Below are 17,252 nucleotides of genomic sequence, written 5' to 3'. Positions count from 1 at the left end.
CTCAGGTTCCTTGCTAGAGAGTGGGCGTTGGCCAATAGTAGAAATGCATTGTTATTTGAGTTAAGGTCTTAATGGCACAGGAAATTGTTTATATGGTTCTGCTGCTTCGGAGAACCAAAGGACTGCTGCCTGAGGACAGATCTTCCCTGCAGTGACCTGTCTATCACATGGCACTGAGAGAGAGTACCAATTGGCATAGTTGTTCTGGAAGCTACAGGAAACCTTTAAATGCATATTAACAGGGAAACTGGGATTTACAATTGAGAGTTTTTACAATATGATCTCACATAACACACCCATTTTATATTACAAAAACTTCAGTTTGAACAAGCCATGTCATAAAAGGGGCCACAGAATCAGCAAAGCCAGTTACATAATGACAGGTCAACCAGATTTAGACATCGGGGTTTTCTTGGCTGTTTATTTGAGGCCAAGTTCTCCAATAGACCACTGACTGTGCTTCAGGTCAAATGAAGTCATAATTTGGTTTGGGTTAGTCCTTGTTTAAATCATTTAGATAAGGTTTAATTTGTTGAACCAAACCCTAGAACCAGTTCAATTCACAGAAGAACATATAATTATACAACTTTTATCCCAAGACTCAAGAGAAGTTTTTCAGTAGATATAGTGGAGATTCAAAGGGAATATGAGGCTAAAATGGAAAGTGCTGGTAGAGATATCAACAGAAGAAATAGAAACAGAGAACATTGGTGAAAGTCTGGTCTCAGTTCTTTGTAGAGTTCATTGCACAAATTAAGACACTGATTCTCAAATAAGCAAACATGTTTTCTAATATTGAATCTTTATTTTCACAGAAATAGCTGTAAGAGGATTAACCATGGTTGTATATCTTCCTGAATTCTCTAAGCCATACCATTATTTTATATGGAATAGTTACATGACTGCCCTATTTCCACTTATCTGTAGTAATTACCTGCAGCATGCAGAGACAGTATAAATTCCCAGCTAATTCGGACCCCTCTTTTTATCCACTTAAAAGTTAGTTCATCCTTTCGTAAAACCTATTTACCAGGCCTCCTAACAAATAGACTGGTTTGAAGATCAGTTCTTGTCACGTCCCCTGCCTGCCATCTGTTTTGGTTATTAGTGAGTCAGGAAGTGCCTAGAAGCAGTATTCTGAAAGAGGCTGAGAAAGAGCAGAGGGCCCGAACTGTCAGAAAGCATAATCATATCCTTGGGCCAATCAAAGGTTGTTAAGTGGGTTGTATAATCAAGTGATAACAGGAATGATGACTAAAATCAATAGCGAGTCCACGAATCTCTAAACTAAAGAGCATGCTGGTTTTAGGAGAAACCTCCAAGACAGCACACTGGCTTTGGTTACCATTGTTATGGAGCAGTTGATGGAAGTTTGTAGATGAGACCATGAACATAGACCAGTTCAGTTTGTCTAGTTAATGCTAAGCACTTAGTCTGCTGCTGCCATGGGGATGGGGGGAGGACTACCTGTTCTTTACCCTGTGGGAGTTCTCAGTCTTGGAGGGAAGATAGCACACAACTGTCTATGCTGATGACAATAATGGTTGTGCACAGAGCCCTTGCTGTGCATGGGCCAAGCCTCATGTCTGCCTGGGGCTTTATTTACTTACATTATCTTGAATTCTCTTATCAGCTCTCTAAGGAAGATATTACCTCCAATTTACAGATGGGGAAGCAATATTTTTCCCCCTGAGTGTTATTGTGCTGCTCAGCACAATGTGTTAAATGCCTTGCCAAGACTTAGACTGGAGTCTGGCAGGCGAAGGGCCAGTCTTGGCTCTGCTGTATAGCTGTGGGGTCTCGAGGAAATTTCTGAATTTATTTGAGCCACAGGTTTCTTATCTATAAAACAGAGATGGTAATGTCTACCTCGACGCTCAGCTTCAATGTCAGCATCCTCAGACAGGCCTTACTTGACCGCTCAGAGGAATCTTATTTCCATCTCCCCAGTCACTTGATCCCGTGACCTTGTTTTAATTTTATCGCCTTTATCACCGTCTGAAATGGTTCACATTACTATTGTCGGCCTCCCCACTTGAATGTAACTTTCATGATGGCAGGGACTGGGGCCTGTCACGGTTACCCCTCTGTCTTAGAATCTGGTTCCTGGCACATATCAGGCCTTCAATAAGTATTACACAATGGGCAGTGGTCTAGGCAGCAGTTAATGGGGTTAGAAAGGAGAAAATGACTATTCTTATGTTTAATGTCCTTGCGAACAATTCCACTATGTTCCATTAGAAAGAAAATAAATCATTGAAAACTTTGAACTATACTGTTAAGGTAGCTAGAAAGGTTTGAATTTTTTTTTAACCATACTGAAGGTTTGAAGTAAATTGAGTTTCATCATCGAGTGCGTGATGGTCCATCCTTGACCTGAGCTGGGCTTCAACAAACGGAGCAGGTGGCAAATACGACACACAGACACAGAAAATGGGATCTTTTGTATATGTGACTGTGGGAGACGCTGAGAGCAACGTACAACCAGAACCCCCCTGAGTAGGTGTTTGTCCTTTACTCTCTGCCACAGGCATTAACCTCAGAGTGAGTGACCTGTCTTACTATGTTTACAAATGGCACCTCAGCTGCCACTGACTCGTTGTTTATCTTTGCCATTGTTCCAGGATTCTGAGAAGCGCACTCCGCTTCACGTGGCCGCGTTTCTGGGAGATGCAGAGATCATTGAACTCCTGATTCTGTCAGGTAAATACCAGATATACTTAAAAGTCAACTGCAGATAAAAGTTTAAATGACCAGTTTTCCAGACTGACTACTACAATGAACCCAAATAAAATTTCTTCATTGTGTTCATGGAAGTTTATTTGATCAGCCATTTTATCAGTAGACGAAAGACAATGCAAGAAGTTGTTCTTATTGAAAAATGACTTCTCCAGTAAAACTTTTACATTGCTTTGAAAGTCTGATTCCTGACTCTCTAGTTAAGCTCAATGTTGTAGGTGAATTCAGTACATTTGAATATTTTAAAATCTTTTTCATTGCAAAAAAAAAGAACAAACGAGAACACTGGTTCCTTAAAATCTACATGAACATGCACAAATGTGTATATTTACATATATTAAGTTGCACTGCAAAACTGCTATGTTTTGTTTATGGACTTTGCTATGTTTTGTTACATGACTATGACTATGTAAGCAAAGCATAAAAACATAGAAGGAAAGGAAACATCAATTTCTAGATAGCAGTTACCTCTGAGGAAGCCGACCCAGTGAGACATGTCTTCAGGGAAGGGTGTAAAAGAGATTGCAACTCTATAAAATATTTTATTTTTTAAAAATTGGAAGCAAATATGACAAACACATGTTAAATTGGATTTGTGTGTACACTGGTGTTTGTGATACTATTCTCTTTATTTTTCTATGTATTTTAAATATTTCATCAGATTTAAAAATGTCCAATGCTTTCATGTTTGGAAACCTGTATGCTTAGTACATCTCACCAAACGAGTTTCTCCCTTGAGTATTTGTTAGACAAATCCCTGGAATGAATCTGAGCACGTGCACATGTCTCAGTGTGGATTATATGCAGACCAGCTGGCTTTCTTCCTCCTCGTTTTTGTTTAGGGAGATTCAAATCTGGAGAAAATGCCTCTGCCCACAAATTATGCAAAAGGCCTATCGGAAAGTTTTGCCTTTGTTTGCAGCAGTAAAGGGAAACTGTAGAATTCCAGAGTAAGCTGTGCAAAGGTGGGAGCTGATACACGCATATGGGGAGAATGTTGTGGAAAGGAAACAAGGATTGTGCTGTGATACACAGGAAGGTTCACATTGCCCTTATTTTTGTTGTGTTCATGTTCTTGAGGTGAGTTTTCCCAGGGAACAAGAGTTCTGTGCTGTGCAATGCATGTACCCCGTGGTCCTGACGACCACATGGAGCTTAGGTTAGATTTCTTGTGGCGTTCCTTGTACTCTGGGGAACAGGCCTTCCTCTGACAATTCTAAGGATGTTCCATGGCTGTGTTCCAAACAAACATATAGTGTTTGGTGCTGGCACAGACTATGGCTAAGGGCCAGCGCACACCTGGCTGGTTGCCCCAGCAGTAGAAATATGGCCCATAGAAAATTGTAGACAGGATCCGTGGGGGTGTAAAATGAAGAATTTTGTGGTATGACACCTAATGGTCCCAACCAGGTATAACCACCATCCAAGTGTTGTTTTAAGAGACATCTCAGAGTCTCAGAGGAATGTTTGGTTCACGAATGTGCAAATTCAAACCTTTGTCTTAGATCCCCAACTTTAGTTTTTTGTTTGTTTTTCCACATCTGAAAGGGAAAGTTTTAATTCTGCAGCATGAAGTTGACTCATCTATTTTCCTGGTGATTAAGAAACTTGATTTCACATCGCCTTCACGTGGGCGTGGAGTCCAGCAACCTCTCTTAACTGGAGCTCGTTCAGTAGAGCCAGGAGGAACTGTTCCATGTATCTTGATCTTTACACCTATTGGTCTTGGAATTACTGAGCTGTTAACCTCTGTAGTATAATTTTGGGTGGCACATGCTATGGAATTTTTCTTCCTCCCCTCATCAAATTAGGAAGACTTAGGGTATGGGAGAGCATTGGGAAAGTTCTTTAGAAATTTTACTCAACTGTGGAAGTTTAGGTGAACTCTTGGAATTCACATGGCTTTAGTTTCCCCAAAAGGTGCTTTATTCAATTTGTATGTTATATTCCTAAAGAAATATCATTGCAACAGCACGATGATTTCATCTCTGAGCTTAACTCTGGCAGCCAACCCTTTAGGGAATCCAACCGTTTTCCATTTTAATAATGAATAAGGTGCTGATGATTCCTGTGTTGGACAAATAATTTGGCCTTGCCGGACTAGCCCATTACAGCTGTGTTCTGCTTTGTTGTGTTAACTTACAGAGCATAGTGTAACCCAAGCCCACTAAATTCCTACTGACGTTATCTCCCACTAGCCAGGAGGATGGAACTTTGAATGCCTCTGAGCAGACAGGGAGGAATTCAGGTCTCGCAAATTTCCCCTTCTTATAACTGCCAGTCCAAATTCTGGCTTTATTTCCCCCCTGCCTCTAGCTTCTGTTTGGAAACTGGCCAAGTCAGGATCAAGGCAGAGAGAAGGTCAAGAGCTTGCTAAGTCATTTGCCCAGAGATATACGAATATCAACGTCCACTGGTCAGTGGCGAAGGGTTAGGAGACCAAGGTTGAGATATAGGAAGTGGAGCACACAGAGAGGTGGCCACAGTACCAATACCCTCTAGGGAAAGTCCAGGGACTCACAAGGGTTAGAGAATCCTGGGCTGAAGGAAGCAAACTGGAAGTACCCACTCTCTAACATGGGAGTGTTTGTGAGGTGTAACTACTAATCAAAAATGATGAATTTAGGGGCTGGCCCGGTGTTGTAGTGGTTGGGTTCATGTGCTCCGCTTTAGTGGCCCGGGATTCGCAGGTTCGGATCTTGGATGCGGACCTACACCACTCATCAAGCCACGCTGTGGCACTGTCCCACGTACAAAATAGAGGAAGATGGCACAGATGTTAGCTCAGGATGAATCTTCCTCAAGCAAAAAGAGGAAGATTGGCAACAGATGTTAGCTCAGGGCCAATCTTCCTTACCAAAAAAAGAAAAAAAAATGGAAGGATAAAGTTATGAAAATGTAGGCCACCAGGCAACTCGTGTTCCAGTAAAATTATTTCCTGTGATTTCCCAAAATGTAACTACCATTCCCAATGTAAATTGCCTCTAAAGCCAGTGGCAGGTGATGCTTTTGATTCTCTTATGCATGACAAATATTCATCATTTGAGGTTGGATTTGATATATATTTTTTTTTTGCCTGGTGAAAGAGGGGTGATTAAATCAGGCAATGGTGATTTTGGCCCCCAGTGTGGTGTGTTATAAAGTAATGAGCCATTTTCTGGTGGCTGTGTAAACTGGCCCTAAAGGCAACTCCAAGGGGAGTTTGAAAAATGTTTTGAGCTATTGACACATACATGGAATTATCGTACACTCCTCCAAGGTCATTGCTTTGAAGGACAGTGCCCCTGGGCTGTAGTAAGATTTGGTCTATTTGTTAAAAAAAAAAAAAATCAATAGCAAACTGATCTCATTATATTATAATCATATTTCATATGATCTTTATTTCACATTTATTTATTTCTACAATTAAAAGCCACACTTTGGATAAACCAGCCTTAGATCAATTATTCTCTCTGGCCTGTAAGAGTGTCAGTCAGTTCATCTCCCTTTTTTCTTTATTCTACATCTTTTTAGATGACAAGGCTACGAGAACAGAAAAATTACCTCTGGAAAAGATGCTCAGAGTTCCCTTACTCCTGATCTCTAAGAAAATAAAATCAAGCGGTAATAGAGATAAGAGGAAAAACGTACTTAATTTTAAATTAGAGTTTATACCTGATAACTTTTAGTTGGATCTTTGTTTCTGAAGAATCAGTATAGTCTAGTGTGGGTTTTTTTATGTTTAAGCTTTAACATGTCCTTGGGTAAAAAGCATTTGCCTTTAAATCATTAGGCATGCAGACTCTGTGTCCTTCAGTGCACAATGGCGCCTGACGGGCAGGTAAATAACATGAAGCTTCCTTTAAAAAATCAGTTATAAATATTCAACTCAAAACCATCTGATGTCTCCCCCCTGACATGTAAACAAGACTCCTGGCGCGCTCTGAGGAAGAGGATGAGGAAGCCAGTGGCACAGGATGACACAGATGAAATACTGCTCAGTCCCCATTCAGATAACTCTGCTTTTGTTATAATCATTTTGTTGTTCGGGGAGAGAAGGTTTTCCTGGCAGCTGCCTGTTCAACCTTCTGGAGGAGGATGAGTGGAGGAATGGAGGACTTACACAGTGACCAAAAAGAGCCACTTCCTAGATTTCTAATTATCTTTCAATTCCTCAAGTGACTCCAAATCTGCACGGAAACAATGCTGGTGTTGTTTGTTACAGGCTGGGTGTGTTGCTTTACGATGTCCAGCAAGCTCGGGGTCATTTTTCTCCGTGAAAGAATTTTAATATTAAAAGCCACATTTGGATCTATATAAAACTGAGAGTTTTCAGAATATATAAATAATAATAGCAATAACAATATGAAGTAAATGTATAAATATAAATTATAAGAAAAAACAGTAATAGAAAATAGAGGAAATGGCAAAGAATATGAACAAGCAGTTCTCAGAGAATGAATTACAAAATGCCAGTAAACGAGCATTTTAGAAGATGTCCAACCTCACTGTTAAACAAGAAAACACAAAAATGCAATACCATTTTCTTCCAATCAGATTTGCAATATTTTAAATGACCGATAATATCAAGAGTTAATGAGGATGTGCGGAAATTAAGCAATCTTATACACTGTGATTGTGTAAACTGGCACACTTTGGAGGGTTGAGAGTATCTATTAAAACCAAAAGTGTGCATGACCTATGACACAGAAAGTCCATTTCTAATTATCTATCCTAGACAAATACTTGAACATTTGCATAAGGAGTCATTTTATGGATGTTCATAGCAGCATTGTTTGAATAATGAAATACTGGAAACATTTGAAATATCCATCAATGGAGAGAATGTCTGAAAAATGGGATGTAGGGGCCAGCCCAGTGGTACAGTGGTTAAGTTCTCGCATTCCACTTTGGCGGCCTGAGGGTCGTGGGTTTGGATCCCAGATGTGGACCTACACACTGCTCGTCAAGCCATGCAGTGGTGGCGTCCCACATACAAAATAGAGGAAGATTGGCACAGATGCTAGCTCATGGCCAATCTTCTTCACCAAAAAAAAAAAAAAAAGTGATGTATTTATATGTTGGAATACATATGTCAGTGAAAAGGAATGGACTCATTCTGTAAGTATCAACATGGATAGACATACAAAATATATTGTTGAGGGAAACAAGGAAATTCAGAGTGTTATTACGATATTACACAACTTATGTAAAAACATACTTATGAAAGAATGCTGTAAATTTTTAAACATGATTTGTAATATTTTTAATATTACAGAAAAGAGTATTGTACTGACCACTCAGCTTAATTGTCTTGATTTTCAGTGGGCACACATATTTGCATGTGAAGGCATCAAAGAAACTGGAAGCTTACATAGCAAACTAGAGCAATAGTTTTCTTCAGGGAGTGGGGAGAGTCCAGCGTTGGGGATGATACTCAAGGGGACTTTACCTAAATCTGTAACAATCCATTTTTTAAAGAAGAATGCATTCACTTATTGCTCATCTGATCAAAACGTGAAGTCAAATAGACCGGCTGCTGTTCATCGTAATAGGCACATTTTCATCGCTCCGGATCAAGCCAGTTCAGTTGAGGAGACATTGCTGGATCTCTCTTTTAATCAGAAAGCATCCTTCACTTAGCAATGATTAACTGAGGTCTGCCTTGGGCTTAGAACTGTGCTAATGGCAGATGCCCCCTGGTCTCTATCCCTTTGCCCCTGACTCTGCTCCGATAATACTTAGCAACAGTTATATAGTGCTTACCGTGTGCCAGGAAGTGATCTCAGGGCTTTTGTGGCATATCCTTCTAGACTGTTCAATGTTTTTACAAAATGGGCTCATTCTGTATGTAATGTTTTGGTACTTGCTTTTTTCACATAACAGTGTTTGTGAACATCTCTCGACATCATAAGATTCTTATGAAGCATCACAGCTACATCGTGTGGCTACACAGTAGTTTATTTAACCAGCTCTTCTTTGTCTAACGCCCAAGTTGCTTCCACTTTTTACTTTTCTGACTAACCTTTCATAAAATATGCTTGAAGATTAGTCTTAACATTCACCCATAGTTATTTCCTTTAGAAACATGTTAGAGAGCATCCTCACACACACATGGACAAAGACAGAAATGGGTTGTGTATATGAGAGAGAGCAAGTGAGAAGAAACGGGAGGGAGGAGAAAGACAAGGGAGACTGAAGGTAAGATTCGGACTTGCGGAGGCAAAAGCAGATAGACACAGGTGTGGGCATGCACTTCATACATGCACTCTGCCCTCGTCCACATCCTCTGGTCTGGCTGCTGAGAGAGCTCCTGGAATGAGATGCTTAGATTCAAAATGTAGTGATAACAAAATGGCATTTGGAGAGACAGTCAAAGCTTCCCTGAGATTCTAGAGCTCTGCCACCTCTGGGTAGGCAGGGACTTCGGTGGTCCTGCCGTTCCTGGGTGTGCTAACCTTGCCTCTGTTCTACAGCCGGGGAGTCTCACTGTAGGGTCCGTGATAGTGATTGTGGAGAGAGAAGAGCGTGAGGAAAAAAATAACAAGACCAGCAAGTAACACATTGTTAACTTGAAAATTTCTTTTCAAATTGTTCTGTACAACCAAGATCAACTACCAATCTAACAGCAGTCTTGCTCCTAGTCTTACGCCCCTGGGGTGAGCCTTAGGGAAATCCTGGGAGAGACTGTATGGCTGGGCCACTTTATATGGAAAAGATGGAAGTGTCATTTTTCTATCAAGGAGAAGGGCCACTAACCAAGAAAAAATAATCTAAGACTAAGCAACTTATTCCCCACTTCCCGTTTTTATTACAAAACATAAAACTTCAAATGTACTAGCTTTCTTAAACATATTTTGTTGGAAAATATTTCAAACTTACAGAAAAGTATGGATAATAATGTAATTAATACCCGTGTACACCAAGCTTCGCGAAATCTTAGGATTTTTCCATATTTGTATTATATCTTTTTTTAAAGGAAATAAAACATTGAAGACACAGCTCTGCAGCCCATTAGGTATACTTACTTCATCCTTTGCCTCACCCTCCCTCCCTAGAGGCACCACTGTCAAGACTTGGTATCTGTTTTCTTTAGCCATATTTATTACTTTTATTTCATGTCTGTGCATCTATAAACAACATATAGAATTGTTTTTATAAATTTGAAAACCTTATATAACTGGTATTATGCCATAGGTATTATTCTGCAATTTCATTTCTTCATTCAGTGTTATATTTTTGAAGTGTATCTGTTTCAATACAGATCTTCAGTCTGTTCATTTCCACGACAGTGTAGCAATCCACCGTACAAATATACCACAAGTATTTATCCCTTTTCCTCTTCATCAACATTTAGGATTCCAATTTCTTGCTGTTACAGACATGCTGCAGTCAACATTCTTGTACATGTGTGAGAGTGTCTCTAGGGTATATGATTGCAGTGGAATTGCTGGGTGGTAGGGCACGCACGTCATCAATGTTGCTGGGTGGTGCCAAATTGTTCCCCAAAGGGGGTTGGACCAATTCACACTCCCACCAGCTGTATGTAAATCTTCCTGTTGCTCCATACTCTTGCTCACTCTTGGCATTGTCACACCTTATAATTTTCACCAATTTGATGGGTGTGAAATGGTATGTTAATATTGCTTTTATTTGCCTCTCCCTGATGAATTTTGAGAAGTGTCTTTTCCTATGTGTCTTGCTCTTTGGGTTTCTTCTTCTTGCATTAGCTTTTTAAGTTTATACACAGGCAATGCAAAATTTACTCTGTCAAAGACTACGAATATAAAATATGTATCTCTGTTCCATATTATTATAACCAGTGTTTGGAACTAGAAGGAGAAAGGTGGGAAAGAAGGAATGAAATCAAAAGGAATATATACATATATAGGAAAATATATATACGAAAATGGAGGAAGAGAGAGAGAAGAGTGACTCTAAGGAACAGAGAGAAAGATGGGGAAAGTGTGAAGGGAAACTCAATCAATATTTAGTTGAATGCTAGATGAACGTTGGCTAGTTATGAAGAGAGGCACAGTGCCCAAGAGCTAGGGCTTACAAGTCAGACTGCCTGGGTTCAAATCTACCATTTCCTAGCTGGGTACCTAGAGTGTATTACTTCTTATGGTCTTAGTTCCCTCATCTATAAAATTGGCGTTATAATGGTTATCTCCCTATTAAATGCACTACATATACATGAGCATACAGAGTAAGAGCTCAGATCATGTTAGCAATCTTTAACTTGGCTCTTAGCTCTAATACTGGAATCAGAGCTCTTTGGAACTGAGGGGAGCTACTCAAGCAAATGAGTAGCCAAGCCTGGGCTCTACTACTTAGCCTTTAGATCTGCACTGTCCAATATGGTAGCCACAAATCAGCTGTGCTATTGAGCACTTGAAGTGTGGCCAGTTTGAATGGAGATGTGTTTTAAGTGTAAAATACACAAAGCAGTCTTGAGAAAGAACAAAGCTGGTGGCATCATGGTCCCTGATTTCAAACTATATTACAAAGCTGTAGTAATTAAAACGGTATGGTATTGGCATAAAAACAGACACGTAGATCAATGGAGAGCCCAGAAATAAACCCATGCATATATGGTCAATTAATTGTTGATAAAGGAGCCAAGAATACAATGGAGAAAGGACAGTCTCTTCAATAATTGGTGCTGGGAAAACTGGACAGCCACACACAAAAGAATGAAACTGGACCACTGTCTCATACCATACACAAAAATTAACTCAAAATGGATTAAAGACCTTAATGTAAGATTTGAAACCATAAAACTCCTAGAAGAAAAAATAGGTGATAAGCTCCTTGACATTGGTCTTGGCAATGATTTTTTGAATCTGACACCAAAACAAAAGCAACAGAAGCAAAAATAAACAAGTGGGACTACATCAAACTACAAGCTTCTTCACAGCAAAGGAAACCATCAACAAAATGAAAAGGCAACCTACTGAATAGGAGAAAATATTGGTAAATCATGTATCTAATAAGAGGTTAATATCCAAAATATATAAAGAACTCATACAACTCAGTTGCAAAAAAACAAACAATCTGATTAAAAAATGGGCAGAAGATCTGAATAGACATTTTTCAAAGACGACATGCCGATGGCCAACAGGCACATGAGAAGGTGCTCAAACTGCTAATCATCAGCGAAATGCAAATCAAAACCACAATGAAATATTACCTCAGACCTGTTAGGATGGCTATTGTCAAAGAGACAAGAGATAACAAGGGTTGGTGAGGATGTGGAGAAAAGGGAATCCTTGTGCACTGTTGGTGGGAACGTAAATTGGTGCAGCCACTATGGAAAACAGTAAGGAGGTTTCTCAAAAAATTAAAACTAGAGCTACCATATGATCCAGCAATTCCACTTCTGAGTATTTATCCAAAGAAAACAAAAGCACTAACTCAAAAGATATATACACCCCCATATTCATTGCAGCGTTATTTATAATAGCTAAAATGTGGAAACAACTCAAGTGTCCATTGATGATGGATAAATAGATACAGAAACTGTATATATATATATATATATATATATATAGACACACACACACGATGGAATATTATTCAGCCATAAAAAAGAATGAAATCTTACTCTTTGTGACAACATGGATGGACCCCAAGGGCATTGCGTTAAGTAAAATAAGTCAGACAGAGAAAGACAAATATTGTATGATGTCTCTTATATGTGGAATCTAAAAAAAAAAAAACCCAAAACACACAAAAAAACACAACCAAGCTCATAGATACTGAGAACAGATTGGTGGTTGCCAGAGCACGGGGTGGGGGATTGGGAGAAATGAGTGAAGGGGGTAAAAAAAAATGTCTTATTCCTTCATAACTGATTGGTGATTCCATAATTCATTTGGGGGGTAGAGGTTTTATTCTCATCTCAGGGGACTGAAATCAATTTAACACAAGGGTTAGATTTTAATGTTGGTGTATACAATTTATTATTTCATCATAAATTGAAGCTTTATCATAAAAAAATATAAAATGTCTAATAATTTTTAAAGCTCGATTATGTGATAATATTTTGGATATGTTGATTAGATAAAATATATTGCTAAAATTAATTTTACTTATGTTTTATACCCTTTTTAATGTGGCTACTAGAAAATTTAAAATGACATAATTATATTACATACATAATTATAAAATTATGCTAAGTGAAATAAGTCAGACAGAAAAAGCCAAATATCATACGATTTCACTCATATGTGGAAGATAAAAAGCAACAACAACAAACGAGCACGTAGGGACAGAGAATAGATTGGTGGTTACCAGAGCGGAAGGGGGGAAGGGGGAGGGCGAAAGAGGTAAAAGGGCACTTGTGTACAGTGACGGATGGCAATTAGACTTTGGGTGGTGAACATGCTGTAGTCTACACAGAAGGTGAAATATAATGGTGTACACCTGCAATTTATATAATGTTATAAACCAATGTCACCAATGAAAGAGTAAAATAAAATTACATACTTGGCTCACATTATATTTCCATATTTCCGTAATTCCAGCGCTGATTTAGAGGCTCTGAGTCACAACTGACATGCTACCCATGGCAGGTATCACATCTGACACGTGTGGCCTGCCTTCCTACAAATATGCTGAAGGAGGGGGCGACGAAAGTGGTGAAAGGAATATCATGCCGACGGCAGGTGAAAATCCAAACTCAAGCACAGCGGGACTTGGGCCAGATGTCTCTGTCTCAGAGGACTGATTGACTTCCTGACATGGAAGTTCCTTAAAAATGGACGGGGTAATCTGGAGGGATACCTTGATGCAGCCATGCCTACTAGAAGGGAGTGAGTCTGAACCCAGCCCTGTGAGATCTGGGTGATGTGACAAGAGTGCCAAAGAAACAGCCTAAAAATAAATATCTAATGTGCATTTGACTTACTGGAGAGAATAAAGCGGCTGTCTTCTGACATGCCGGTATAAACACAATGTGGTAAAATATACATGATTTTGACCCAAGTAAAGGTCTGACAAAAAGATGGACAATTTTAACTGGGTGGAACAGCTTCCAGAATGTTGGAAGAGGAAATAAATGGACCTGAAGGGATAAATGCTATTTGTTTCTAAACCGAAAAGGTCGGCTTTGTAACAATTATCGGGCACTCTCTTGGAACTGAAACATAGGAAGGAAATCTACAATTTGTTTCTGGTAGTGGAAATTTTATTTTAAAATTCACAGTTTTTTCTATTCTTAATTACATCCTGGTTTCCTCCTCCCCAACATTCTCCAGCACTCGAGTCTCTCTTGCTCTTAGAAAGATACCTGTTCGTGCCCTCTTCTAGGGATGGTCCTTTGTGGTCTTAATGTGTGTTCGACGTGCCCTCTTTTGCAGGGAAAGGACTATGCCTCTCACTTCCTTGAAAATCTGAGTTGTAGATTTAGAGGTGAATGAGACGTTAGAGGGGAGTCAGAAATAACTGCTAATATTTCTCTAGTGCTTTGACATTTACAAAGCACCTTCACATGCATTTGATTTTCCCAACCACCCAATGAAGCGGGCAGAGAAGTAGTATTATCGTTTTTGTTGCTGTTGTTAGCCTCATTTTGCAGATTACTGGCTCTTGGTCACTGGCCAGTAGGTGCTGAAATCAGAACTCACATCTGGCTATTCTGCCCATGAATCCCGCTGTTCTTCCAAGACCTCCTTTATTTTACTGCGGAGCATTTCACCCAGGGCTTCCTGCTATGGGAGAGATGCCTGCTGCCTCTGATTCTTAGCACACCCAAACTGATTTTATTTGGTTCTTATTAATGTAGGGGCTTGAACCTTCTCAGGTAAGCTGCATGGATGGAGTTGGTAGAATTAGAATTCAAATAATTGTAAGCTTGATAAACTAAGCAACAATTTATCAGTGGCTCTCAACCTTAGCAGTGTATTATAATAACCTTGGGTCCTGGGGATCTTTTAAAAATACTTGTACCTGGCCCCAAGTCAGAATAGGGGGAGGGAAGACATCCTCTTTGTTTTAGGGATTATTATGTTCTGGTTTTCTTTAATTAATATTGTTGATGGTGTTTGTTCTTCAGTTAAAGAGAAAAAATTGTCTAAGTTCTATGATTTGTTATTTCCTTTTAGCTGGTGCCTTAAACTAAGTTTTTAGCTCACTTTTACCCATGAAAGTCTCCTGCTGCCCTTTTTGGTTGTTTTTTTCTTACAAGGTTTCTATTTTTCAGCTGTCAGCTGGCCTTGGCCTCAGGGATTAGTCAGCCCCCCGCTTCCACTTGACTCATTTTCGTGGCCCTTGCCCCAGAGGCACCTCCTGGGCACTTCCCCTCCTCTGCCTTACTTTCTAGTTTCTTTGATTCATCCCTCCAGTCTTCTTCCTCATGAGCTTCCTTCCTTGTTGTCCTAAGGCTAAAATAGGCTCCTCTTGTTGTATCTACAATATATACATATTTTCTCCTCCTCCTCTTTCGTAGACCTTTTATAAAGCTTTCCATCTCTGATCAGAAGACTGATCAAAACCCTGAACCCAAAAAAAGAAAGTTCATAGTGGGTGTCTGAGTGGGTCAGTTGTAGACTGACTCCTTGCGCTCAAGGAGAATTGTGAGGGTGTCACAGAAGGAGGGCATACTCAACTTTATGTGAATCCATTCTTACAGAGCTTCTGCTCCAGGATGGTGACATGACTCCTAGAGAGTTGAGCATGAGACACACCCCTGAATGTGAGCTGGGTCTGCCTCGCGTGTGAGCCTGTCTAACCACCCCGTGGTGTGAGGGAGCCTGAGCAACCTACATAGGCTTCATGCTGTGTCTGTCCAAAAGCTCCATGGAGGTTGGCCTCTTGCTACCAAAATATCTGGCTAGTCCTAGAGAAATAATTGGGATTCTTGGATAAAACAGATTTCTGCTAATCCTCTCAGCCCAGATCAAATCTCATCAGAACTCAACTTTACAAGATTTGTTTAAAATCTAACTGGCCTCCGTATATGTTTGTTGGAAAGTTGCTCATCCCTGACAGTTTGCCAAGAAGGGTATTGTGTGCCCTGTGCAATGAATATACTTAATGACTAAAAATAAAATAATATATATGATTATATATTTCATATTCAGTAATATATATTATATTCAGAAACACACACACATGCACACCTGAAAAGTTCTTCATTCTTCAGAACCTACATTTCCATGGTCCCGGAGAATCTCTAGCCCTCCATAGTCCCTAACAATCTCAGATTGTCATCTCCTACCCAATGAGACACTGCATTTCTCATCTAGACTTTACCCAATGCTTGTGACCCCTGATCTTACTCCTTCTACTGTGCTGGGTGCCTCCTCCTGTCTGGTGGCTAGAAAGCACATGACTGATGCAAGGAAAAAAGCAAAACAAAATGTGATGGTTGTACCAGGCAAATGAGAGCGCAAGACAGAGCATTTGACTTAACATCAGCAGAACGTCCCCCGACTGCCTTATGCCTCTAACCTGTGCTGTTTGGTTCCAGGAGCTCGTGTAAACGCCAAGGACAACATGTGGCTGACCCCACTGCACCGGGCTGTTGCTTCCAGAAGTGAAGTGAGTGGTTATCTTATTTAATCTAACACCTCCAGTCTCTAGAAAGAGAAAAATGCTTTCTGTTCAATTAGGGATTCTCACTGGTGAGCAAAAGGCTTTTACTTCTAGTGTAAGAGGGTTACCAAAATTGAACAGCTGTTTGTTTGAGCACCTCCTGCATGCCAGGCATGGTGCTGGGGGGCTGCCTGGGGTGGCCCAAGATGGACAGCGTGATCCTTGACTTCAGTGAGTTCTCAGTCTGGAGAGGGAGGCGATAGGTAAGCAAGTCAGTACAGTATCATAACTGAATTAGAGGAGGCAGCCAGGAACTGTCTGCTTGAATAGAGGAAGTCTGCCAAGAAGAGATGTCAACTGAGCTGGTCCTTAGAGGATGGGTAGGGACTTACCAGGCCAGGAGAAGGAGGGAGGGCTGAGGCAGGATGATAAACCTGCTGGAGGTCAAGAGGCTCGGAAGTGAATGAATGGTGGGTTCAGTTGAATGTAGCTGGAACACGGGGTGTAGTGGGAGGTAAGTCTAATAGTTGAGGCCGGGTCAGATGGCAGAAGGCTGGGTGTCCTCTGAGCAGTGGGGAGTGGTCACAGCAGGGATAAGTGTGAACCTGACAGAAGTTGGAACCTTGTGAGGATGAGGCAGAAAAGAAGCCAGTGAGTGAAGGGCAATGCCGTTGACGGAGAAGGCAGAGGCAGAGGAGCAGGGCTGGGAAAGCTCATCAATTCTGCATGAACGTGCTGAGTTTGGCAGACATGTCACTGGAGTGTAGCTCCGTGAGGACAGGGATCTGTGTTTTGTTTCCTGGTCTGTCCCAAGCCTGGTATATTGTAGGTGCTCAAGAAATAATTTATTTTGAATGCTGGAAATTCAGGTGAAGATGGCTAGTAGGTTATCTATCATTATTTATACAGGTCTAGAGCTTAGGCACAGAGAGGAGCATCGTTGAAACCATGGCAAATGATCAGCTGGTTCAGGGAAAGTCTAAGGGATGAGAAGA

General features: G+C 40.4%; 1 protein-coding gene across 2 annotated transcripts in view; it reads left to right on the top strand.

Annotated features, from left to right (window-relative positions):
* ANKRD44 (ankyrin repeat domain 44) overlaps positions 1-17,252 on the top strand; it is a 295,892-nt gene that overhangs the window by 145,469 nt on the left and 133,171 nt on the right. For both annotated transcript variants that reach the window (XM_087435544.1, XM_087435543.1), the window contains exons 3-4: positions 2,625-2,703; positions 16,193-16,263. In XM_087435544.1, the coding sequence (XP_087291670.1) occupies positions 2,625-2,703; positions 16,193-16,263 (150 nt within the window). The remainder of the gene's footprint in view (positions 1-2,624; positions 2,704-16,192; positions 16,264-17,252) is intronic.

Source organism: Ceratotherium simum, chromosome 9, assembly GCF_057802395.1.
Source record: "Ceratotherium simum simum isolate JZ-2026a chromosome 9, ASM5780239v1, whole genome shotgun sequence".
NCBI lineage: Eukaryota > Metazoa > Chordata > Mammalia > Perissodactyla > Rhinocerotidae > Ceratotherium > Ceratotherium simum.
The sequence above is the reverse complement of the archived record's forward strand: the minus strand, read 5'-3'. Positions and strand labels throughout refer to the sequence as shown.